At 48.0% G+C, this 25,204-nt stretch overlaps 2 protein-coding genes across 2 annotated transcripts in view; one reads left to right on the top strand and one right to left on the bottom strand.

Moving 5' to 3' along the window:
• Positions 1-18,014, bottom strand: part of LOC149351650 (uncharacterized) — a 249,816-nt gene extending 231,802 nt beyond the window's left edge. The window contains exon 1 of the mRNA XM_089580986.1: positions 17,828-18,014. Coding sequence (XP_089437112.1) covers positions 17,828-17,855 — 28 coding nt within the window. The 5' untranslated portion in view covers positions 17,856-18,014. The remainder of the gene's footprint in view (positions 1-17,827) is intronic.
• LOC149351649 (heterogeneous nuclear ribonucleoprotein F-like) overlaps positions 1-24,865 on the top strand; it is a 60,796-nt gene extending 35,931 nt beyond the window's left edge. Inside the window, exons 8-11 of the mRNA XM_089580984.1 lie at positions 4,383-4,477; positions 4,751-4,886; positions 10,332-10,523; positions 24,215-24,865. Of these exons, the coding sequence (XP_089437110.1) occupies positions 4,383-4,477; positions 4,751-4,886; positions 10,332-10,523; positions 24,215-24,279 (488 nt within the window). The 3' untranslated portion in view covers positions 24,280-24,865. The remainder of the gene's footprint in view (positions 1-4,382; positions 4,478-4,750; positions 4,887-10,331; positions 10,524-24,214) is intronic.
• Positions 24,866-25,204: the final 339 nt, after the last annotated feature.

Raw genomic sequence — 25,204 nt, 5'->3', positions numbered from 1 at the left:
TACTAAACGTTTTGCTATATCCCGCTGGTATGTACGCAGCCTGCCGGCTTTACAGCTTTCCAGATGCCGAAAACATGCATTTGCGAACCTCTCACGGAAGCGATAGGACAAGCCTGCTTTTTGCGATGTTAGCTCTCGCCCGTGGGCTCAAGGATACGAGATGCTGCGCAGCTGTCGTGCGGCGCTTTCAAGGTTTTCGAAACCCTCACCTCACCTAAGCAAAACCGATGAACAAGGCGGCCGCAAGGGAGACTTTCTTCGCCTAGCAGACGACGCGCTCGCCGCGCTGGACCACCTCTGGCAACAACACCCCAATGTTGCCCGTGCGCCGCCCGCTGGTTGCGGTACTTTCAGAGTTCCAGTGACTTCAGTTTTTCGTTGCTCCGGCTCCCACCGCGTGGAGTGTACCACTTTTGTCCCCAGTAGTTCGCACTACGTACACAGAGCAAACAAAGTTGCAAACATTACTTTGCTTGGGGCCTCTGAAACGGTCACGTGTTTGCGATCCTGGAAGTCATCATCCCCGCTGTTTCATGATAAGTTCACCTAAAAAAAGTTGCACATGGCGGTCCCCGTATTGAAGTATTAACCGTGTTACAACCGCATCATTGGTAGTGATATTTTTTCGATGAAAATAGCTTGAACATAAACCTAAGTAATTTCTGAAATCGCAAAAAAACGAAAAATTCGCGTATAAGACGCACCCTTGTATAGGACTCACCAGCAAGATTTTTGAAAGAAAGCCACGTCTTATACGCCGGAAATTACTGTAATGTGAGTTTGGAAGCACTTAAAATGTCAGGAATTTGAATATCTTACGTGATAGGCACCACTTGAAATGTAAGTTGTATTTCTTTCAGCAGCACATTTATTTATATTCATGTTATCCCTGAAGGACCTCAATGGGAGGGTATTATATGAGGGGTGGGTGCGACAAGACGTGGGCCCGCTTTGCCAAGCCAGAGCCTCAGCCAATCCACATGCATTCTAGGTCATGCGATCATAGGCGCAACGCGGCAATGCAGCTTTGGTCTGATTTGCCCGATCCTTTGATTTGTGCTTGTGCGTTCGACTTGACGCCAGCATGCCAACAAACTGGAAGTTCCTTTCTTTAGAGGTGAAGGCGCAGATCATCAGCGAGGCTTCAAGCGGCAGAAAAAAAGGTGGCATCAGAGTAGATTTCAGCATCTCCAACAGCACGCTGTCGACAATTTTGAAGTCCATGGACACGATCACCAGTACTCTTTCTTTGTGGACGTCTGCTAAGCGCAAGTTAGCGCAATCGGCACACGAGGATCTTGAGAAGGCAATGTTTGCATAGTTCCTTGACATGCGTGCCAAGAAAATGCCAATCAGTGGAAGCGTGCTGCAACAGAAGGCACTGAACTATGTTTGCATGCTTGGTATTGATGATTTTAAGGCAAGCACAGGTTGTCTGACCCGTTTTAAGGCCATGGCTTGATGTTGCATAAGGCCATTCTAATAAATCACTTGCTGTGCAGGTCACACCTTGAAGCTTCCTCCCTTCTGGAAACTGTTTGAATTACCGTATTTACTCACATAATAAGGGCACCCCAATTCGGTCGCGAAAAATCAATTCTTTTTTTATTTGCGCGCATACTAGGCGCACCCCGAACTTGGCACTGTGATCAATACTGTATTTACACGATTGCAAGCCAACGCCTCGCCACCCCCACAATCTTTATTTTAACAAGGATTTTGCAGAACTTACTACTAGTCCTCACTAGTGCTGCTGCCGTCGCAGCTGCTGCGGACCCACAGCACGCACGACATTGCGTGAAACAGCCGTACACAGTTTTCAGGGATGCTCACTTTAAATGTCTGTTTAGAAAGCTTCATCAGCCGGCAACCTTCCCGACTTAGGACCCCGAAAACCGCGGCGATAGGAGTCGCATACGAAAATTTAGGCACGCCGCAGTCGCAACTGCCGCACTTCTCGTCCACATCGAATTTCCGGCCTGCCGTACGCTTGCCGTGTTCGAGATCTAACTCCCAGGCTCTTGTCCGTCGTGCTAAAATAACAACGCTCGGCGGCAGCGCAAGAAAGCCACAACTACGATGAACTAACACGCTACGACAGAAACAGAAACCCTTTGACAGCCATAAAAAAACTGGGGCTGGTGATGCTGATGTCGATACGGATAGCGAAAGCTCGCGGCGAACGAAAAAGTTGATGATGATGATGATGATGAGCTTGACCACGGGCGCCATCCGTGGGCGGCACGTGGAAGCTCCTGTGCGCGTGTGTGGCCTCTGCGACCAAGCGCGCGTTGCTCGCAGCCGGAGCTGATCGCGGAGGCCACAGCGCTTGCATTTCAAAGGCTATTCCCGCGTGGGTCGGGGAAAGTTTGGGTGCGGCCCTTACACGGATATTTTTTTTTTTTAATTATTTCCTTCAGGAAAACAGGATGCGGCCCATACATGGGTGTGTTTATGCGGTGTGTTCAATTTTGAGAGTCGAAAAATTTCCGGAAATTTTACCCTGCGTAATAGGCGCACCCCGAACTTGGAGCCGGATTTTCTGGAAAAAAAGATTGCCTATAATGCGAGTAAATACGGTAACTGTGCGAGGCCCATAGCATCTGAATTGTGAGCATCTGATGCCATGAACTTGCATGGGAGTTGGCCGAGACCTAACCGGTGGTTCGAATTATCCGTATTTCCGAATTAACAAGCTTTTTCTGCAGTCTTCCCACACTGTTGAAATTTTTTCCTTGTACGCTTTGGCCACAAACTCCTTCCACATGGCATCGTAACACGCAGACTTCTTCGAGATATCAAAATAACACACGCAACAACGAAATAGCGAGCCAGATGACCTGGGTTCAATCCTGGCCATGGCGGCCGCGTTTCGATGGAGGTGAAACTCAAAAGGCACCAATGTGCTGTGTGATATCAGCGCACATTAAAGAGCCCCAGGTGGTATAGGTTACTCTGGAGCCTTCCACTGTGGCGTTCCTTACAGCCCATGTGTCGCTTCAGGACGTTAAACCCCACACTTTACAATTTTGCATGGCTAGCAGTGGGAAGCAAATGGAGATCAAAGGCAGCAAAACAGCACACCTTCCATTCCTTCCTCACTCACCTGCTACCCAGATTCCTTGCTGATTAGCCTGGTAAGGGTGGATTCATATGACAAACCGCGGACCAGTGTTAGAAGTATCATTTCGGTACATTTCGCTTCATTCAGTCCATGCCAGGCCCATAGACCACAGCGGGAAAAAGATATCAGAGCATTCATGGCGAAAGGCCGCATCCATGTATAATCAATTTATTTCCACCTTCAAAGGTGAAGGCAGGAGCAGGTGGTGATACGCACATTATGCACATGCACGATTCTCTCCATGCTGCATTCCCCAATGTGGCAATCCACATTTGTGTGCAAAAAAAACTGTCTATGGTCAGTCGTTTGAATCTGCCAGGAGTGGCAAACCAAACTGTCGGCAATCCTGTAGTTTTGGATTCTGGTGCAGTGCACACCGGGGAGGTTACTGGAAGTTAGCTATCACATTACCTTCCGCTTGTTTAGAGAGGCTCAAGTGAGCCAGGTAAAGGCTGTGGCGGCAGGCAGTTCAAATTTTTGGCAGATGAGCTGGTTTGCATGCAAATTAACCACTTAACATGGAGCTCCATGCATCTCTGTTAGACGGGGCACCAGCACGAAGCTCATTCTACCTGTAGCTCTGCCAAAACTACCTTAGACCCTACATATAGGGCGACCCCCCTTCTCGAATTTCAGGTGTAAATTTTACTACGTAATGCTTTTGATGAATGGTGCTAATTAACCTCAGTGGTCACTGGCCACCAACTTGCTCATTGCTCCTTTGATTTTTATTTTGGGCTTGTGTGAGGATTGCCATAAGTGTACTTATGCTTTGTATTGTAAATTGGCCATAGATATGCTCTCTAGTCTCCTGTCAGCTACCATGTATGTGGTTGAACTGATAAAAAAAGCGTAGTACGAGCCGTTTTCATATTTCTGCCAACCCACTGCTTGTTGAACAGAATGCTGAGTAAAACTTGGCATGTCACACTGTCCAGTGTCATGCTGCTGAGACCTTCATGCCACACTTGTTGGTTTAGAACAGAGTATACAATGAAAGAACAAAGGATGCTCTCTCTATAAGGGGGTCTCATTAAGAAGGGTTTCAGAAATAGCTTTTGCAATCCTTTTTGCAATAAGGGCTTCTTTCTGAGTTGGATACTCTTGTAAAGTTCAGGCCAAAGTGTTCTTTATTTATTTATTTATTACTGGAAGTTCTTCACATGAGTTTCTGATGTAAGAGTGTTTACTATTAAGGCTGTGAGTGCATATTAAGTTTGAGTGCTGCGTTTTCCTGAATGAAATTTGTGTTTTCCAGGAGGTTCTAGCGGTGGCGCCCGTTTTTCCGCTACTGGTCACTTTGTGCACATGCGAGGTCTGCCATTCCGAGCTACTGAGCGCGACATTTTTGAGGTGAGTGTTAATGAATGGCATATGTTGTTTTCCTGTATTTGATCAAGCTCAAATTATTGCACCTTCAGACACTCCTCACGTTGTTTTAGGCATGAGTGATTCGCTACAGGTGCCAAAGAAGTCGTGCTTTTCTAAACTTCAGCGAAAGCTTCTTGGTTGACTGAAGTTTTCTTGTTTACCGTTTTTCAGCACAACAGGTTGTTGACACAGTATAAATAGATAGTGCTTTCAATGTGAAACAGGGTAATTTTATTCTTGTTTTTCTCTTTTCAGTTTTTCCAGCCCATGAATCCAGTAAACGTACATTTGATATATGAAGACAGCGGTCGTCCGTCGGGTGAATGTGATGTTGAGTTTGCCACACATGAGGAAGCTGTCAAAGCCATGAGCAAAGATAAGGCCCACATGCGTAAGCATTCTTTTATTTGGCTTACCGTAAAAACCCACGTATAATACGAACCCGAATATAATACGAGGTGAAGTTTTAGAGACGCGAAATGGGAAAAAAAAGTATTACCCGCGTATAAGACGAGTGACGCAAGCTCATAGAAGACATTTATTCAAATCGCATCCCGTACTTCACTTCAATCACTTTCTTCTTCAGCAGCGCTTTCTGTGGACATTACTTTGTCCGACAAATCATCCCAAACGTACTCATCTTCCGTGCCATCGAGGGCGTTCAAGATGCCGCACTTCTTAAGCCCGCTTCCGCCGCCGGTTGGCGTCACTGCAGGCTCACCTGAGCGTATCCACTCGGCGTAGCACCGCTTGACTGCGTCCTTGAATGGTTTGTTTACACAAACATCAAGGGGCCGCGAAAGCTTCGTTGCGTTTTGCTGCATGCGAAAAGGGCTTCTTTCTGTCGTCACCATCCAAGAATGCTTCCTTCAACGACACCAAACTGCCTCCCAGCTACACTGTTGCCGATGTTCTCTGCAGCTAAAATCACTTTTCGCTTGAAAGCAGCTGAGTATTGTTTTCGAGACCCTGACATCGTGCTCCCCAAAACAATATCCACTTCACGAAGCGTGCCTTACATGTGAGCACGTGCGTTGTCAACAGGCACACAGCACACCGCGACCCCCAGCGCACCCAACGGATCAACAAAGAAACGTCTTGACGTCGTTTGTTGAGAGTAACGAAGCCAAGCCGTAGCCACGCTGCAATAACGATACCAAAACTTCGTGCAACTTCGAAAATTTTTTTTCGGATCCGCAAATAGTACGAGGCAGAAATTTAGGACGCTAATTATGGGGAAAAAACCTCGTATTATATGCGGGTTTTTACGGTATGTTGCATTTGTCTAATTTTAGCTGTCCTTGCGTTCATCTTGCTTCAGGTGGTTATTTTTCATTACTCATTCTGAAAATGCCTGCCAGTATGGCTTAGTTGCAGTGGCATCCGCCTGCTTAACTCCATTGTTAAAAACATGCCATGGTTACAGTGCCGTTGTGTAGTTCACCCTTTGCTGATTTCAGTCTCACAAAAGGTAGCATGATCTGTATGAGAATGTATGTAACAATAACCACAGCACACAAGTCTGTGGTTATTGTTGCTCTCAAACAAGCAGGTGTCAAATTAATTCTTATCCTGCCTATTCTGCTGTCTGAAAATGTGACAGGGCAGGGACATGCTTTCAGTGCCAGCCACTATCTTTGCTCACTCACGGTCATGTAGCAGGCGTGGCTGTTCACTACAGCAATAGTCAGTCTGAAAATGAACTGCAAAAACCTCGTGAGTGGAACCAGTGGTTGGGTCTCTAATGAACAAGAAGATTGTTGAATTAATTGGGATTTTTGGTGGTCTGCAACGACTTTCATTTGGATTACCTAAAGAATTTACCTAATTACTAATTACAAACAGTATATTGTCCTTTGCTCCTTAGCAAGGTCAGCGACATGTTTTAAGCGTGGGATACATGCAACGTTTTTTTCAACGATATTTGCATGGCAGAAAATGTCGTGGCAGCGCGATGCCTGCCTAGAGATACACAGAGAGTAGAAGCGCCGGCGCACTGCCGCGTATCCCTCGACCCGAAAGCAAATGTGATCAACAAGTGGCAAACACCACTGAGCAAGGAGGTCTGTGAGAGCAGCGACGCTCACCCTTCTGTTAAAATCATGAAAGTGTTCACTTTGACACCACTGTACGAATTTTAGCACGCGTGCATACATATCTATAAGAATTTGCATGCTCGAATGCATGCCGTCACGTACCTTTAAACGCCCGCTCAGCCACGGACACCAGAGGGTGCATTTTTTTTTTTTTGCGACACATTCACTTCAGGAAGGAAACGCAGGCATTCTGGTCCAAGATTCGGCCGTGTTCTCCAAAAAAGCGACATTTCATCTCTTATGAAGCATTTATTTTCATAACGATAACATTTCCATGCCAAAATCACTGCGTAGCTCGTCTTCCATCGTGGCCATGTTGGCGGCGGCAGGCAGAGGCAGCCAAACAGGAAGAGTGGCTTTCTGCGCTGATATTGGCTCGCTTCATCCGCCGCTTCCGGTCTCGCTGGGCGCCACGGCTCAATATCTGCCAAGTCCAGATCGGCGGCGGCAGGCGTTTTTCTCGACGCCAGGCGGAAATCACTGACTTGCCACCGTAAAAACGCACCATGTGACCTGGCCTTTATGTCGTGTCTTTGTGTGGTTCTCTATTGCATTGCCATTCATACCTTTGCTCAAGTTACACTAGACTTGCTCTGTCTGTGTTAGCGCACAAGCACGTGTAAAATTACATTGAAAGAAAACATCAGGTTAGTCGCCAAAACAATGGAAAGGATAGGGTGTATCAATAATGTAATAGTGTACAGCTGAGAACAGCAGTTAGAACAGTATATAACAATGGATGTATGAATTAAGTCTACAAAATCAATCTGGTAAACGTAGAAATTCTAAATATTTATGAAAACAAGCTGTCAATTTAGAACGATGGAGATTACATTAAAGCTGAGAGCTGTGCACTGGAAAAGCAGTTTAGAGAAGTGCAAAAAAAAGGTAAAGCTGTGTTGCAGGTAAAACAAATGGTGACCTTCTTGATTGCTGAGGTCAAATTCTGCGATACAGTAGAACCCCGTTCATACGTTTTTCACCGGACCGGGAAAAAAAACGTAACAGCCGGGAAAACGCAACAGTGAGGAAAGCACCAAAAATTCATGAAAACAGCGCAGCTTTGACTTGAAACAATTTATTTCCGCAAAGTGACCTTAGGACTTTAAAAAATCGAGAATGGTGGATTGCAGTTTCTTTCGCTCGCTGGAAAGAACAACTCGTTTCTCAATAGCCTGGAAGGCCGCATTGCTGTCAGCGTCGCGTTGCGGTGTGACGCACACACCTGCGGAGGAGGTCCAGAGCCGCTTCTCCAAAAATCGGATCTGCCAACTCCCAGGAATCATGCAGCTCGTGCTCCTCCTCGTCATCGCAGTCAGCGGCTTCACTCACAACCGAGTTCGCAACGATCTCGGCAATGCTTTGACATTCCGACGTCACGACGGCAGCATCCACGGCGACGTAGTCGCCTCATGCGATTCCCGTGGCACCCAGCGCAATGCATAGCCTAAGTTAGCTCTTGATCACAAGAGGCTGCGTACTACTCTTCATCTTCCACGGCAGTTTCCACTTCTATGCGAAGGCCACACCGCGCGCAGCAGTGCTGTGCATTTGACGCGCTCACTCCAGTCCACGCTGAAGCGACGTTGTGCACAGCGTTAAGCACTGAAATGTTCGTAGGCTGCTCGCCGCGCTGCTCCGCGTAGGCCGCCCTGGCTGCCTGTCAACTGCGTTTAGTACGTCCAGCTTTTCCACAAGGGTAAGCGCCTGCCACTTGCGCGACGCTATCACGCCATCAAAGCACGATAAAGATTGCGGCATCGTGGTTTCAAAGTTCGGCGTTAGCGAGGCGGATAGCCATCTAGTGGCGGCGTCTCCAACTCGCATGTGGCTTCTTGCAGCCAGTTCCGTAGCCAAGCCTGGCCAAGACTCGTCAAAAATCAAAATGGCGGTTGGCGCACATTGCCCGGGCGGGTGTTCGGGGTGCCCAGTTCCGACGTATCATGCGGGAACGTTTCCTCGGCTACAACGTAACAGCGGGGTTCCCAGTACATTGGATCCTATGGAAGCTATGCCGGGACCCGAAGAAAACGACGTAACAGCCGGGAAAACGCAGCAGTGAGGAACGTAACAGCAGGGTTCTACTGTATATTGAAGGATTCTAGTCGTATCTGGTGCGCAGGTTAAGTGACACTGTTGCTGAATGCAAGCATTTTTACAGGACATTGTGCTGTATGTCACATCCACATTTAGTTTAACATAGGCAAATGTGATGATAACTCCAAGCCATTGTGCTGCTCTCTGGTTTTTATAAAGTGAATCATTTTTGTCATTACACCCTGACTTCCATTGCTTGGCCTAGGAGCTGCTGAATCGTTAGACGAAATAAAATATGGGGAGAATTTATTGGCCATCTATTTCGTTATAAGCAACATCAGACCAATCGAAAGCCCTGTGAGCGATTTACATCCAGTGGCCATACCGTAAAACGCAATAAAATGACGATTTCAATACGAAGCGAGGGCCCCGCTTGAGGCCGCGTCGCCATGTTGGCAAAATCCCCTTTGCATCATGTATGATCTGGCCTGGTGATGGTATGCCAGCATGCCACCATCCAAGGTTTGCCGTGTAAGTTCGTCCCATGTGCGTCAGCCTTAATGCGTTTATTATTGCTTGGTGGAAGGGATGAAGTAGAAATGTGCAGCGATGGAATGCGTCTTCATATCTTGTCAGTGGTATACTCGGGCACTCACAGAAGCATGACGATGACGGCAAAACCAAAACTCGGGACAGGTGCATCGTCCCTGTCACCCTGGAGGTGCTAGGCATGATAGATATGCTGAGGCAGCTAGCAATAAGAGACACACAATGCAATCTCAGTGGGCATACGAACGACTCATTACACCATTTTTTATGGCGAAGAAAGGGCAGAAGAGGAGGACCACTTTCACCAGATAAAAAGTTTTTTCATGAATGATCTGCAACACATATTGGAGGATTCTTGGCATGCTAAATGACTAATTTCTATATAGTGAAATTTCAGTGTTGTCAACTAAACTGCGGATTTTATCGGCTTCATTAGATAGAAGTTTAATAAGTATGATATGCCGTCTGTCTTGATTAACATGCATGATAAGTGTGGGAGGTAGTAGGTGTCTGAAATAATTGTGGGGAGGGGATGGGTGGTAGTAAATTGGTGTGAAAGGATCATTTGGGCAAGCTGAATGGTAGTGCGGGCATAGTATTGCAGTGATATAAGAAAGTGCACATAGTCTGACCTGAAAGCTTGTTTGAGGTTGTGCCTTAGAAGCCTGAATGAGCACTTATGGCCAGACAGACTGGATGCTAAGGCATACAGTCGAGCCTGCTTATAGTGAACGTGACCTTCATGTGCCTTTCATTATATCCAGATGTTCGCAGTATGTGGAGTGGTCATAATGTGACGACAGCCGCACGACGCATTTTCACGGTGCACTGTCTGTGTGATCGCAAGTTGCCATTGGTCTTGCCAAGTTTTGACACTTGTTTGCAAGTTTTCATGACACTGTCTGTCACTACTTCAGTTGGCAAATGGTGTAAGCATCATGATTAACGGGGTGATCAGCACCGTGCATTTAGGTTTAGTGCATCATGCAATCAAAGACCGTTTTAGTTATACCTTGGTAATTAATTATGGAATTTATATTGGTTTGGTGTTTTGGTAGTATGTCCCACTCAGTACTTACGTCTTCCGTACTAATGTTTATGGGGCTTTAGGGCCAACCAGTGCTTGATCATTGGCATTTTCTGTCTCATTTCAGAACATCGTTACATTGAACTGTTCTTAAACTCGACACCAAGTGGCCTGAATGCTGCTGGCGGCAATGCTGGTGGCTTTGGTAATGGAGTGGGTCCCATTGGATCTGCGTCTGGAACCCCTGCTTTTGCAGGGACCATGGCAAGTGGAGGGTCTGGCTTTGGCTCCAGCAGTTTTGGTAGTGGCCGCTTTGGAGGCAAGTTCATTATTCATCCCACAATGGCACTTGTCGCACCCCTTACATGAGCATGTGTCATTTGAGCCCACTCGTAGCCTAGCCGTCAAAGGGTAGAGGACAGCCCTAATGCTGCCCGAGATTACCGTATTTACTCGCATAATTGGCACACTTTTTTTTCCAGAAAATCCGGCTGAGAGTTCGGGGTGCACCTATTGCGCGGGGTAAAATTTCCGTAAATTTTTTTGACTCGCAAAATTGAACATACCGCATAAACGCACCCGTGTACGGGCCACACCCTGTTTTCCTGAAGGAAATTTTAAAAAAAAAAAAAAAGAAAGATCCATGTAAGGGCTGCACCGAAACTTTCCATGGCCCACGCGCGAATAGCTTCAAAATGCACGCGCCGTAGCCTCCGCGATCAGCTCCGGCTGCGCGCAGCCGGAGCTGATCGAGGAGGCCACACACGCACACAGGAGCTTCCAGGTGCCGCCCATGGAGGGCGCCAGAGGGCAAGCTCATCATCATCATAAACTTTTTCCTCCGCCGCGAGCTTGCGCTAATCCGTATCGGCGTGAGCATCACCAGCTACAGTTTTTTTTTTTTTTTTGCGGTCAAAGTGTTGGGATCTGTGGTAGCGTGTTAGTTCATTGTAGTTGTGGCTTTGCCGTCGAGCGTTATTGTTTTAGCTTGACGGGCAAGCACCTTAATAGCTACACGGCTGGGAGTTGGTTCTCAAGCACAGCAAGCATGCTGCGGCAGGCCGGAAATTCGACGTGGCCGAGAAGTGCGGCTGTTGCGACTGTGGCGTGCCTAAATTTTCGTACGCGACTCCAAGCACCGAGGTTTTCACAGGCCTAAGTCAGGAAGGTTTCCGGCTGGAGATGAAGCTTTCCAAACAGACATTTAAGGGGAGATGCTCCTCGAAAACACTTTTTCTTTAATATTATAACCAAGGTTATGAAACTGTGGTCTTTGATAGAGTTTTTGATGCTGATTCCAAATATGCTTTTAGTTTTTATGTAGCTTTATTAGTTTTTGTGTAAGAGAGTCCTCAAAACTACAATATAGGGCTTTTTGTGCACACTTTTTTGATAAGTAAATAGTGAACTCTCACTTGAGTGAACTTCAAGGGACCGAAGGAAATAGTTAACTTAACTGAAAGTTCACTAAACTGAATATTCACTAGACTAACATAAGACATGGCATACAGAGTCAAAAGTTTGAAGTGCAATTCATGGAGCATAAGACATGGCATTCATAGTGTCAAAAGTGTGAAATGGAATTTATACATATTGTTACGGGGTAGTTCCGCTTGGGATTGCAGAGAGCGGACACGGAAAACAGGGCTTTAAAACCACAGGCGTTTACTGCAGGCACCAGCCGACACTGCTCGACCGTCGTCTTCTTCACAAAAAACTCAAGAGCCTCTTCTTCTTCCTTCCTTATGCATGCACCGCCTAATGTAACACTACCCCGCCGGCTGAAAAGCACCGTCCCGGTGCGTACTAGCGTCCACACCAGGGTCCGTGTAGTACGGCTTGAGGCGTGCAACATGGACCGTCTCAGTGCGAGGTGTGGAGGTATGGCGTGCGGGATGCAAGGGCACAATTTCGTATGTCACTGGTGTCACTTGTCGTAAAATACGGTAGGGGCCTGTATATCGTGGCAAAAGTTTTTCAGAGAGGCCAACGCGGCGAGCTGGGGTCCAAAGCAGCACGAGAGAGCCGCAAGAATACTCGGTGTTGCGATGACAGGAATCATAGCGACGTTTCTGGGAGTGCTGGGAGGCTGTGAGTCGGTTGCGAGCAACAACGCGGGCAACGTCAGCTCGAGCTATGGCGTCACTGGCATATGAGCTGGCAGTGGCGACTGGAGGGAGCAGGCTGTCGAATGGAAGCAGAGGGTCACGGCCGTATAGAAGATAGAAGGGGGAGTAGCCGGAAGTGTTGTGACGCGACGAATTGTATGCAAATGTCACAAATGGCAGCGTGATGTCCCAGTCGCGGTGGTCATCAGACACGTACATAGACAGCATATCAGTCAATGTCCGGTTAAGGCGTTCGGTAAGCCCGTTCGTCTGGGGATGGTAGGCAGTCGTGAAAGAATGACGAACGTTGCACAACCGTAGGATCTCGTCGACTATACGCGCAAGAAAGCAACGACCACGGTCGGTGAGCAGTTGGCGGGGAGCTCCATGGACGAGTATAACGTCGTTGAGGAGGAAAGCAGCGACATCGGTTGCACAACTGGTTGGTATTGCTCGTGTGACCGCGTAGCGTGTGGTGTAATCAGTGGCCACCGCAATCCATTTGTTCCCCGATGCGGAGAGCGGAAAAGGCCCTAGAAGGTCCAGACCCACGCGAGAAAAGGGGTCTATGGGGATGTCGATCGGCTGCAGAAGTCCAGCTGGTAAAACTAATGGCTTTTTCCGGCGTTGACAGCGGTCACAAGCAGCCACGTATCGGCGGACTGTGCGGTAGAGGCCTGGCCAAAAAAACCGACGGCGCACACTGTCATATGTGCGAGAGACGCCTAGATGACCCGCTGTCGGAACGTCGTGAAGCTGTTCAAGGACGACTTTGCGTAGGTGCTGAGGGACGACTAGTAGAAGGTCAGGGCCATCAGGTCGCATATTGTGCCGGTATAAGGTGCCGTCGCGGAGCACAAACAAACGAAGGGCAGGGTCATGGCGATCGGCGCAGAGGCGACTGATAATTTCGCGAAGCTGAGGGTCCTGGCGTTGCTCACGGTAAATGTTGGAAAAGTCAGAAAGAGAGAGCACGAAATCGTCATTGTCGCATTCAGGTTGGCTTGGCGGGTCGACTGGATGACGGGACAGGCAATCGGCGTCTCGATGCAACTGGCCAGACTTATAAACTACTGAAAAATTGTACTCTTGAAGGCGCAAGGCCCAACGTCCAAGGCGGCCAGTAGGGTCTTTGAGTGTAGAAAGCCAACACAAGGCGTGGTGGTCAGTGACTACTGTGAATGGCCGCCCATACAAGTAAGGGCGGAACTTCGTAATGGCCCAGACTAGGGCTAAGCACTCACGTTCAGTGATGGAATAATTCTGTTCGGCCTTAGAGAGGAGTCGGCTGGCATAGGCGATGACGCGAGGGGAGCCGAGCTGACGTTGTGCGAGAACGGCACCAATGCCATGACCACTTGCGTCGGTGCGTACTTCTGTGGGTGCTGATGGATTGAAGTGAGCCAACACAGGCGGACGGGTGAGGTGGGCAGTAAGAGCGGCGAAGGCGGCCGAATGCAGGGGGTGGCGTGGTAGGATTGCAAACGAGGCCCACGTTCGCGAATTCTTGGCGGACAACAGCCTGTATCATAGCTATTGTTGCCTCTGCAGGAGGTGTTGTAAGTGGAACAGGAGTCAAGGCCTCGATTTCCCTGCGGACGATGGTAGTGAGGTTATTCTGACTTGAAGACTGCTGCAAAGTGGGCAGATCGTCGCATGAGGATGTAGTCGCCGTGTTGGGAAGGCGCGCAAACCGATGGACGATGCGGCGCTGCTTCGCCTGTTCGAAACGGCGACACACTTGCAGGACTGAGTCCACCGTAGAGCAGTCTTTGCAGGTAAGTATATTGAATGCGTCATCGGCGATACCCTTAAGTATATGGCCCACTTTGTCAGCTTCGGTCATGGAGGTGTTTACCTTTCGACAGAGGGCGAGGACGTCCTGTATGTAGGCAAGGTAAGATTCGGTTGACGATTGAGTGCGAGTAGCCAGGTCGTTTTTGGCTGCGAGAGCTCGCCCAATTGGCTTGCCGAACAAGTCCTTAAGTTTTTGCTTGCAGATGTCCCAAGTAGGCATCTCCTGTTCGTGGTTGGTAAACCAGGTCTTCGCAGTTCCCGCTAGATAAAAGATGATGTTTGCGAGCATTATGCTAGCATCCCAACGGTTATTCTTGCCGCACCTTTCGTATTCGTCGAGCCAATCTTCAACATCCGTCTTGTCTTCGCCGTTAAAAATAGGCGGATGGCGGATTTTGGTTAAGACCATGTGGGCAGCTGGAGTGTCCGGAGCGGGAGATGTGTCCTGGGAAGTCATGCTTACTGTGGCAGTCGGTGGTGTGAGTTCGGGGAGATGGCGTCCACTGCGCAAATCCAGGTTTCTGGCGCAGAAATACGAGGAGCTGTGGCCAGGGGGATCGAAAGCACCTCCACCAAGATGTTACGGGGTAGTTCCGCTTGGGATTGCAGAGAGCGGACACGGAAAACAGGGCTTTAAAACCACAGGCGTTTACTGCAGGCACCAGCCGACACTGCTCGACCGTCGTCGTCTTCACAAAAAACTCAAGAGCCTCTTCTTCTTCCTTCCTTATGCATGCACCGCCTAATGTAACAATATCAACTTATACAAGGTGCATAGCAGTTAAAACGCTGCCTTTTTCACTTCGAAAAAAAATCAGTAATCTTCTTTTGTACTTGTACATTTAAAGCACAAGAAGTTACATAACTGTCGAAAGAGTCAATGTTTTTGTAAACTTCTTCTGGCACAGCTTGCTGTTGAGACACGAAGTCTCTGAACTTTCCGATGCACCCTACAACCTCAGCTAGAGTTACAGGGCTTGAAACTGGCTCTGCAGTTGCCTCCTCTTCATCGCATTCGTCTTCCTCTGGACGAACACTGGAAACAGTCTCCAGATCAGTCTGTCCAGCGCAGGTAATCAGTGCACTGTCGCACAGTGCATAGTCTTCAAACGAAGTACTATTGCTATCGACCTCCAGCTGATGACAGATCTCTGTCTACATCGCGGAGTCTATCATCTCGTCGCGCTGTTCCTCAGGCTCGCATTCATTGCTCAGGGGGGAAAGGCCAGATTTCTGCCAGCAGTTTCTAATGGTAGCCGGAGTTACTGACCTCCAGGAGCCTGTCACCATCTCGGCCGCCTGCCTGATGTTGATGGAAGCATTGCTGCCAGTCCTCAGATTGATCGAAATCCGCTGAACCAGCCGCCGTCGGTACTCAACCTTCAAATTTTGAATGGTGCCCAGGTCGAGCGGTTGAAGCACAGCCGTGCAGTTGGGCGGAAGGTATTCGACACGCACATTGCTCAAATGAACATCAACAAGGTGGGCTGAGCAGTTGTCTACTATGAGAAGAATGTTTCTCTTTGCCTTCCTCATTTCTTCGTTCAGGCTCAGGAGCCATTCGCTGAATATATTCCTGGTCATCCATGCCTTTTGGTTGTTTTTATAGGTACATGGCAGTGAAGGGAGACCTTTAAAACATCGCGGTTTCGCGTATTTCCCTATTACTAGCGGCTTGAGCTTGTGGGTGCCACTGGCGTTGCAGCACAAGAGCACAGTAACTCTTACTTTTGATTGCTTCCCGCCTTTGCAGCTGTCGTCCTTGAATGCCAATGTTTTGTTTGGAAGAGTCTGATAAAACATACCAGTCTTATCCGCGTTGTACACGTCGTCAGGTGAATATCCGCTAATTACATCGCGTAGTTTTTCTTTCCTCCAGGCTCTCGCTGCCTCTTGGTCGGCATCCTTGCTTTCGCCGCAGATTGTTTTCCACACGATCCCATGCCTATCCCGAAATCGCGTAAGCCATCCACTGCTTGCTTCGAAGCCGCGAACATCCAGAAGTAGAGCAAATTCCTTCGCATTGCCCTGTATCATCGGGCCATACACTGGGATGTTTTGGGAGCGTAGGTCGCGAAGTCATACCGCAACGGCATCGTCCACTTCTTTGAAATACCCCGTGCAGAGTCGTTTCCTGGCGGGATTCATTGAAGTTTCTCCTTCAAGCTTCGATTTTTGTTTAACTATAGTTGACAACTTCGACGGTGCGATTCCATACTCCTCTGCAACGTCCACTTGCCTTTGACCCTTGTCCAGGTGCTGAAGGATTTCCAGCTTGTCCGACAGAGACAACCGCTTCCGTTTCGTCGCACTCATCTCGAAAGTGGGCACGCGAATTGCCGTTTTTACTTAAAACTGAAGGCTGAACGGAGCCGATGAAAAACACACACCACGTGAGTCGTTTGTGTGGACACACGGAAGCGACGAGACCGGAAAGAAAAAGCGACGTTCACGACTAGGCGTAGGCGATCGGAAAAGAACAGGCACACCACGTGATTTGTGGTGTGACACATTGCCGTGTTGCTCTGGCGGCGCTGTAAACGCCAGCGATGTTATTTCTGTTCGTGGCCTCCGAGATCACTTGCGCGTTTAACTATTGATCTCGGAGGCCATGCCTCGTTGCTGTTTTTTTTTTTTTCGCATCGCCGCTTGCCCCATGGGCGCTGTAGCGCGAGCGACGTTACACTGCTGCAGGAGCGCAGGAGCGGCGGTTCGATGAGGGCGGGCATCGGTTGCGCCTGCAGTGCAGGGCTCAAAACTTCGTTGAACTGATCGGAAAAATAAGCCTGGGTCCTCTGAGCGTGTTCGTTGAACTGAAATATTCACTATTCCGAAATTCGTTTAAGTGAAACATTTGTGCATAGAATCTGTAAGAAAACTGCCGGGGATTTTTAAAAAGTTTGTTATTCTGAAATATTCGATAAACCGGCGTTCGTACAACTGAGAGTTTACGGTATATGTTTACAGCAGCTTGCAATAGCTCATTTTGCTGCTATAGTAATGTAGTATGCCTATATCTACTTCAAATTTCTTCATATTATCCCATTATTGTAAAAAAAAAATTCAGGAACACCAAAGTGTATATTTTGGGCACTACGAGTCTAACATTCTGAATATTTAAAAAAAAATCTAGAAGTGATATTGAAAATTAAAACAGATATCAGCATTCTACACACTTTGAAGAGACTGTGTGCAAAATTTAATCCAAATCGGACAATTTTATGTACTTGAAAGTTAGTGCACAAAACGTAAAAAATGCTGAAAATTAGAATTGGAGAAAAACGCATTTGAAAGTTTCAAACACCTGTATTCTTGAAAAACATGACACAGGCGCATGAAATTTCTTGACAAAATACAAAAATGAGTCTCAAACAAAGTTCTTGAGATGCAACGGCGTTGGCAAGCCGAGAATCGCACAAAAACGGGACAGCTGCTCATGCCCGATGCCTATCTCGCGCGCAGCCACGGTGACCTTGACGTTCACGGCGAAGCTGTCGCGGGAGCTCCCGCTCTGAAAGTTCTGGCTTCCACTGGCACCATTCGCGAGTCCACCAGGCACAGCACGGCTCGACGTGTGTTTAGAAGAAAGTAGCGATGCAGGGCACTCACTATTTCTGCGGTGAAGTTCAAGAAACGCTGAGAGGCCCTTACGTTTTTCGGCCGGTTCACGCACCGCAACGTTGCAAGTACGGCATGTTGGGCAAACAGCCCCACTTACCAGTAACGTAAGCGCGCTGATGTCGCATATCGCGGCACTCGTGGGATGGCTGCTCACAGCTGTATCGCTTTCAAAGAGTCCAATCTTCACCTCCGAGGCGCTCACAAAGTTCACTGCGGCGTCAATTTTGCCCAAGTGACCGTTGCCCTGGTTAGGGCTAGCTGGTGTCGGGCGACTGTCTTCCGCTGTCGCTTTCTGTCACGGCTAGCGACCGCGTCCTCGGTACGCTTTCTTCGTGTCAGATTTCCGAGCTCGGATATCGCGCTTCTTCGTCTCGTCGTTCATTTTGAACCAATTGAGAAAACAAGCGCCGGAGAGATCGATGTAGACGGAGCACAAAGCGAAAGCAGGCGATAAGAAAAGAGGGGGCTTCACTGCAGTTGCGCATCGGTCTCGGCCAATGGCAGCTACGCTAAAGCACCACGTGATTTAAAGGTCCAGTAGAAACGCTTGAAATAGGTGCCGAAAATGTGTTTTTTTTTTTTATTATTTACAGCCCGAATACGAAACTGCAGGAGATGCTGTTTGAGAGAAGAAGGCTTACTCTTCCTCTCCAAGCAGACAACAATGGCGGGCGCTCCCGCGTTCTCAAGAGGAAGATGTGCGAAAGTTGACAATGTACGCGAAAAATTGCAGTTTCTCGAGCCGCCGTGGCTCAATAAAATGGATTTTTTATTAACTTCGCGTTCGAATTTTACCTTGATTTTTTTGGGGATTGTAGCTGAACGGCCAAAGATAATTTTGCAGTAAAAAAACCGAAAACTGAAAAGTGTCGCGAAAAATTCGCTTTTTCGACGCGCATCTCCCCTTGATCAAATTTTTAGGGGAATCCCCCAAGGTGGAGTAGATTTGTAATAAGGGAGTAATTACTCATTGACATCCACCCAAGCGCAGCCATACGGCTACAAAGGAAAGCTATACAGCTTTCTCAGAAACTTCGCAGTTAAAGAAAAATTCGTCCTGGTCCGGGGTTCGAACCCGGGACCATCGCTTCACCGGAGCAGTCGCTCTACCAATTGAGCTAACCGGGACGGCAAGCTTATGGTAGGGCGAGAGCGAATTGATCAATAACTCGAAGTGGGAACTGTGTTGGTCAAATGTTTAGGGGAATCCCCCAAGGTGGAGTAGATTTGTAATAAGGGAGTACTCATTGGCATCCACCCAAGCGCAGCCATACGGCTACAAAGGAAAGCTACAGCTTTCTCAGAAACTTCACAGTTAAAGAAAAATTCGTCCTGGTCCGGGGTTCGAACCCAGGACCACCGCTTCACCGGAGCAGTCGCTCTACCAGTTGAGCTAACCAGGACGGCAAGCTTATGGTAGGGCGAGAGCGAATTGATCAATAACTCGAAGTGGGAACAGTGTTGATCAAATTTTTAGGGGAATCCCCCAAGGTGGAGTAGATTTGTAATAAGGGAGTAATTACTCATTGACATCCACCCAAGCGCAGCCATACGGCTACAAAGGAAAGCTATACAGCTTTCTCAGAAACTTCGCAGTTAAAGAAAAATTCGTCCTGGTCCGGGGTTCGAACCCGGGACCATCGCTTCACCGGAGCAGTCGCTCTACCAATTGAGCTAACCGGGACGGCAAGCTTATGGTAGGGCGAGAGCGAATTGATCAATAACTCGAAGTGGGAACAGTGTTGATCAAATTTTTAGGGGAATCCCCCAAGGTGGAGTAGATTTGTAATAAGGGAGTAATTACTCATTGACATCCACCCAAGCGCAGCCATACGGCTACAAAGGAAAGCTATACAGCTTTCTCAGAAACTTCGCAGTTAAAGAAAAATTCGTCCTGGTCCGGGGTTCGAACCCAAGACCACCGCTTCACCGGAGCAGTCGCTCTACCAAAAATACGAGGAACTTCAGCGGCTAAAGTGGTGAAAGGCGAAAGCCTGAGTGCTGCATTCTGCTACGCGATTGTTCACTTCACATTCTGTTGGTGCATTAATTAACTGCCAATTAATGACGCTTTAGCTTCGCCTTTATAAGTGGAACGCGACAGCCTGTTGCAGCGCTGTCAGGTGGTCCACGGAACGCCACCACCCGTTCGGCGCAATGTGTTGCCCTTTGAATGCAACGCTTTTTGAGGAAAGGTTGTACGCCTTGATAATCGGTAAATTGGTTTTTGAGGAAAGCAAATGTATCAGTGTGTCATATCTCGGTGGTCACTTAAACCTCGCCGTAACGGGAAGGGAGGAAGATGGGAGTGAACGAAGACACCGTATTCACTAGACGCGCCTTTGTTCATTCCAAGCCATCGAGCTGGCATGGCTGAGTGGTAGCGTGCTCGTCTCGCACTCCGGAGACCGGGGTTCGATTCCCGAGCTCGGCCAATTTCCTACTCGGTTTTATTTATTTATCTGGTCTGACTAGGAAGGTTAATTAGGTTAATTGGTTAAGTAAGTCCCACTAACTTGGAGAATCACTATACAATCCCTTTAATTGGTTGCATGGTTAGTAGCCAAAGTACAATTGGCCCCGTTTGAAATTCGCGCACTGTGACGTCACGACCGTTTCGACCAATTGAAAAGTGTGACATTTTCTGTCGACAACTTCTGCTTACAACGATGAGGCATTAAAGGCTTCTGCCTTAAAATTGAGCTAACCGGGATGGCAAGCTTATGGTAGGGCGAGAGCGAATTGATCAATAACACGAAGTGGAAACAGTGTTGATCAAATGTTTAGGGGAATCCCCCAAGGTGGAGTAGATTTGTAATAAGGGAGTAATTACTCATTGACATCCCGGGTTCGAACCCCGGACCAGGACGAATTTTTCTTTATCTGCGAAGTTTCTGAGAAAGCTGTATAGCTTTCCTTTGTAGCCGTATGGCTGCGCTTGGGTGGATGTCAATGAGTAATTACTCCCTTATTACAAATCTACTCCACCTTGGGGGATTCCCCTAAACATTTGATCAACACTGTTCCCATTTCGAGTTATTGATCAATTCGCTCTCACCCTACCATAAGCTTGCTGTCCCGGTTAGCTCAGTTGGTAGAGCGACTGCTCCGGTGAAGCGGTGGTCCCGGGTTCGAACCCCGGACCAGGACGAATTTTTCTTTATCTGCGAAGTTTCTGAGAAAGCTGTATAGCTTTCCTTTGTAGCCGTATGGCTGCGCTTGGGTGGATGTCAATGAGTAATTACTCCCTTATTACAAATCTACTCCACCTTGGGGGATTCCCCTAAACATTTGATCAACACTGTTCCCATTTCAAGTTATTGATCAATTCGCTCTCACCCTACCATAAGCTTGCTGTCCCGGTTAGCTCAGTTGGTAGAGCGACTGCTCCGGTGAAGCGATGGTCCCGGGTTCGAACCCCGGACCAGGACAAATTTTTCTTTAAGTGCGAAGTTTCTGAGAAAGCTGTATAGCTTTCCTTTGTAGCCGTATGGCTGCGCTTGGGTGGATGTCAATGAGTAATTACTCCCTTATTGCATCTCCCCTTAAAGTGAGCATCCCTGAAAACTGTGTACAGCTGTTCCACGTGATATCGTTGTACGTGCTGTGGGTCCGCAGCAGCTGCAATGGCAGCAGCACTAGTGAGGACTAGTAGTCAGTTTAGCAAAAACTGTTAAAATAAAGATTTGGTGGTGGGAGGAGGCGTTGGCTTGCAATCATGTAAATACAGTATTGATCTCAGGGCCAAGTTCGGGGTGCGCCTGTTATGTGCGGAAATAAAAAAATATTGATTTTTTGCGACGAAACTAGGGGTGCGCCTATTATGCGAGTAAATACGGTAGTGGTCCTCTGCCATCTCCAACGTAACAATAGCATGGAGGAAATTACTCTCCACATGAGGTGTTTAGCCACTGTCTTGTATGTAAGATGCAGTGAGCGACCAGCCTGTGTGAAATTGTGAACCGTAATAGGGTTCTGAAATGGTATGAAGAGTATGCGGGGAGATTGGGCTTTGATCCCCAGTGTACATGTTGGTTTCCAGTGGGTACAAGCTTTTTCCTGGCCTTGTGCTCTGCTTCTCTGGGGTGAAATTTGTGGAATGTGGATCTTTGAACCCACCTTGTGTAGACAAAAGCACCTTGTGCCATGACACTGTTTGGTCAAAGCTGCCCTTGCGCCTGTAAAATTAATCATCAGACAGTATGAAGGAAGGCAGCTTGTTTCATTTATGACAAGTTTGTAGGCAGTTTCATACAAAGCTTGCAGTGATGTGGAAGCTGCTCAAATAGTGTGCCTGGAGAAGCATTTCACTCCGCGACATGTCACTTCCTTCTTGAAGCCTTGGTGAGGGTTTTGATGAAAACATGGAGCAGTATCACACAACATGCTCGGCATTCCAAATCACTGTCAACGTTGTCTGGTCTTGAGTTACTGAACCTTCATACAGTATTTACTCGCATAATAGGCGCACTCGTATAATAGGCACACCCCTAGTTTGGTCACGAAAAATCAGATTTTTTTATTTCCGCGCATAATAGGCGCACCCCGAACTTGGCACTGTGATCAATACTGTATTTACACGATTGCAAGCCGACGCCTCGCCGGCCCCCAATCTTTATTTTAACAAAGTTTTTGCTGAACTGACTACTAGTCCTCACTAGTGCTGCTGCCGTCGCAGCTGCTGCGGACCCACAGCACGTACAACGACATCGCCTAGAACAGCCGCACACAGTTTTCAGGGATGCTCACATTAAACATCTGTTCAGAAAGCTTCATCTCCAGCCGGAAACGTTCCCGACCTAGGCCTGCGAAAACCTGGGCGCTTGGAGTCGCGTACAAAAATTTAGGCACACCGCACTTCTCGGCCACGTCGAATTTCCGATCTGCCGCACGCTCGCCGTGTTCGAGAGCAAACTCCTGCCCATGTAGCTATTAAAGTTCTTGCCCGTCGAGCTAAAACCGCAACGCTCGGCAGCAAAGCCACAAACCACAATGAACTAACGCGCTACTGCAGATCCCGGCACTTGAAAGCAACAAAAAAAAACTGGAGCTGGTGATGCTGATGGCAATATAGATAGCGAAAGATCGCAGCGGAGGAAAACGATGATGATGATAATCTTGGCCTCGGGCGCCCTCCGTGGGCGGCGCCTGGAAGCTCCTGTGCGCGTGTGTGGCCTCCGCGATCAAGCGCCCGTTGCACGCAGCCGGAGCTGATCGCGGAGGCCTCGGCGCGTGCATTTCGAAGGCTATTCCCGCATGGGTCGTGGAAAGTTTCGGTGCGGCCCTTACACGGATTTCTTTTTAAGATATATTTTCTTCGGGAATGCGGGGTGCGGCTCGTACACGAGTGCGTTTATGCGGTATGTTCAATTTTGCGAGTCAAAAAATTTCCGGAAATTTTCCCCCGTGTAATAGGCGCACCCCGAACTTTGAGCCAGATTTTCTGGAAAAAAAGTGAGCCTATTATGCGAGTAAATACGGTATTATACCGTATAAACCCGTGCAAGGGCCACACTTTTTTTTTTCTAGATTCGAGGGCCAACTTTCGGAGTGCGGAATTTTTTTTTTCTTCCCAGTAAAAGCACCAATCACGGAATGAACGGCATTTATTCTACATTCAGTCGTCACTCGCGGGGTCTTCCAACTCCGAGCTGTTGCTGTGCTCTGGTGCACGCTCATCCCACAAGAAGTGGCGCAGCATGTCCGCCGTCAATGCGTAGCTCTTGTTCCGCACTTTCATCGCATGGCAAAGCAGCTCAGATTCCAGTTCGGGAAACCTGCACGGCTTGTCTCGGAAGGCGCGCTTTTTGCTTCTTGTGTTCCTCAGTGCATCCTTCGGTTGCACAATAGTCAGACGCACTTCTCGGCCACGTCGAATTTCCTGCCCGCCGCACGCTTGCCGTGTTCGAGAGCAAACTCCCAGCCGTGTAGCTATTAAGGTGCTTGCCCATCGTGCTAAAATTCAATGCTCGGCGGCAGCACACGAAAGCCACAACTATGGTGAACACGCTACCACAACTCTCGTGCCTTTCAAAGCCACAAAAAGCTGGAGCTGGTAAAACTGATGCCAGTATGGGTAGCAGGAGCTCAAGGCATAGGAGGAAGTTGACGGTGATGATGATGAACCACAGCCTCGGGCACCATCGATGGGCGGCACCTGGAAGTTCTTGGGCGCGTGCACATCCTCTGCGATAAAGCGCACCGTTGCTTGCAGCTGGAGCTGATTGTGGAGGCCACAGCGCGGGCATTTAGAAGGTTATTCCCACGAGAAACGTGGAAAGTTCGAGTGCTGCCCTTGCACGGATTTTTTAAAAATATTTTTCGGGAAAATGGTGCGGCCTTTACACGGGTTTATGCGGCAATTTTAGCTGATGGTGAACTACTTCATTGGTGCATTTGGAGTCCTGTGCATTGTGAGTGTTGTCGAAGTGTGCATGTTTCACAGCAGTTGCTTTAGTTGATTCCCAATTCGATTCTTTTCCAGGAGGAAGTTATGGCAGTTCCATGGGAGGAAATATGATTGGTGGAAACAACTATACTTCCTTCTAAATTGTTTCACTGACGGATGACATCAATCATTTTCTATTTGTACTGTATAAAAGTGTATCAGATGCAGTAGCACCTCGATTATACGACTTTCAGGGATTTCGAAAATTAATTAAAGTTCATTGCCCCGCGCGTTATAAAAGCACCCGTTTCCACTCCACGAGAATTAGTTCAGCCACGGTCACGGGTCGCACGTGTGGTGTCCTGAGTTCGAGGCATCAGCAGAGCATTAATTACAGGCTGTCATGCGCTCAATGGCATCATTGTGCGCACGTCTTTATCTTGATTTCAATCTAGAACCAACTTGGTTCAAGTCACCTCTGCCAATTAAGTTCTGTGCCGGCATCTCATTCCGGACGGCTTTTGCCTGCCGTCATGCGAAGCGGGGTGGGCATATTTTTCTGTCGTATAATCGAGGCTTTTACTGCATTATCCCTATAGTAGATTCGCTGGGCCCGCGCCAATTCTTCATAAAATGCAGGTCGTCGCATGAACGGGGACGCATAATCGGGGTTCCACTGTAAATTTCCAATTGTGTATAATGGATTAACCTCCTTGTTTGCGTAAATAAATCATCTAAAAAAAAGTGCTGCAGTGTTTCTCATTTTCTGAGGGGGTGGTGGTTTCAGGTTATGTGAAGCCAATATAGGTTCCTTGTACGCTGTAGACAAACTCCTGAGGAAATCCTTGGTGAGAGGTGCATTAGTGGTGATGTAGACTAATGTGTGGCACTTATAGGTTGTGTCAAGGTACAGTCAAAGTAGTGTTTAATTTTTAGACTTTTTGATCATGAAAAGTTCCAATTGAAGCCATGATGCTACATTTTATTCCATGTCACCTGAACCACTATTAAACGGACTATGCAACGAATTAAAAGTCTCTTGTAAATGTTTTCAATGCTTAGAAATGATGCTAAGAAGCATTCACA

Source organism: Amblyomma mixtum, chromosome 3 (genome assembly GCF_055824585.1).
Source record: "Amblyomma mixtum isolate Tamu chromosome 3, ASM5582458v1, whole genome shotgun sequence".
Taxonomy (NCBI): Eukaryota; Metazoa; Arthropoda; class Arachnida; order Ixodida; family Ixodidae; genus Amblyomma; species Amblyomma mixtum.
The sequence above is the reverse complement of the archived record's forward strand: the minus strand, read 5'-3'. Positions and strand labels throughout refer to the sequence as shown.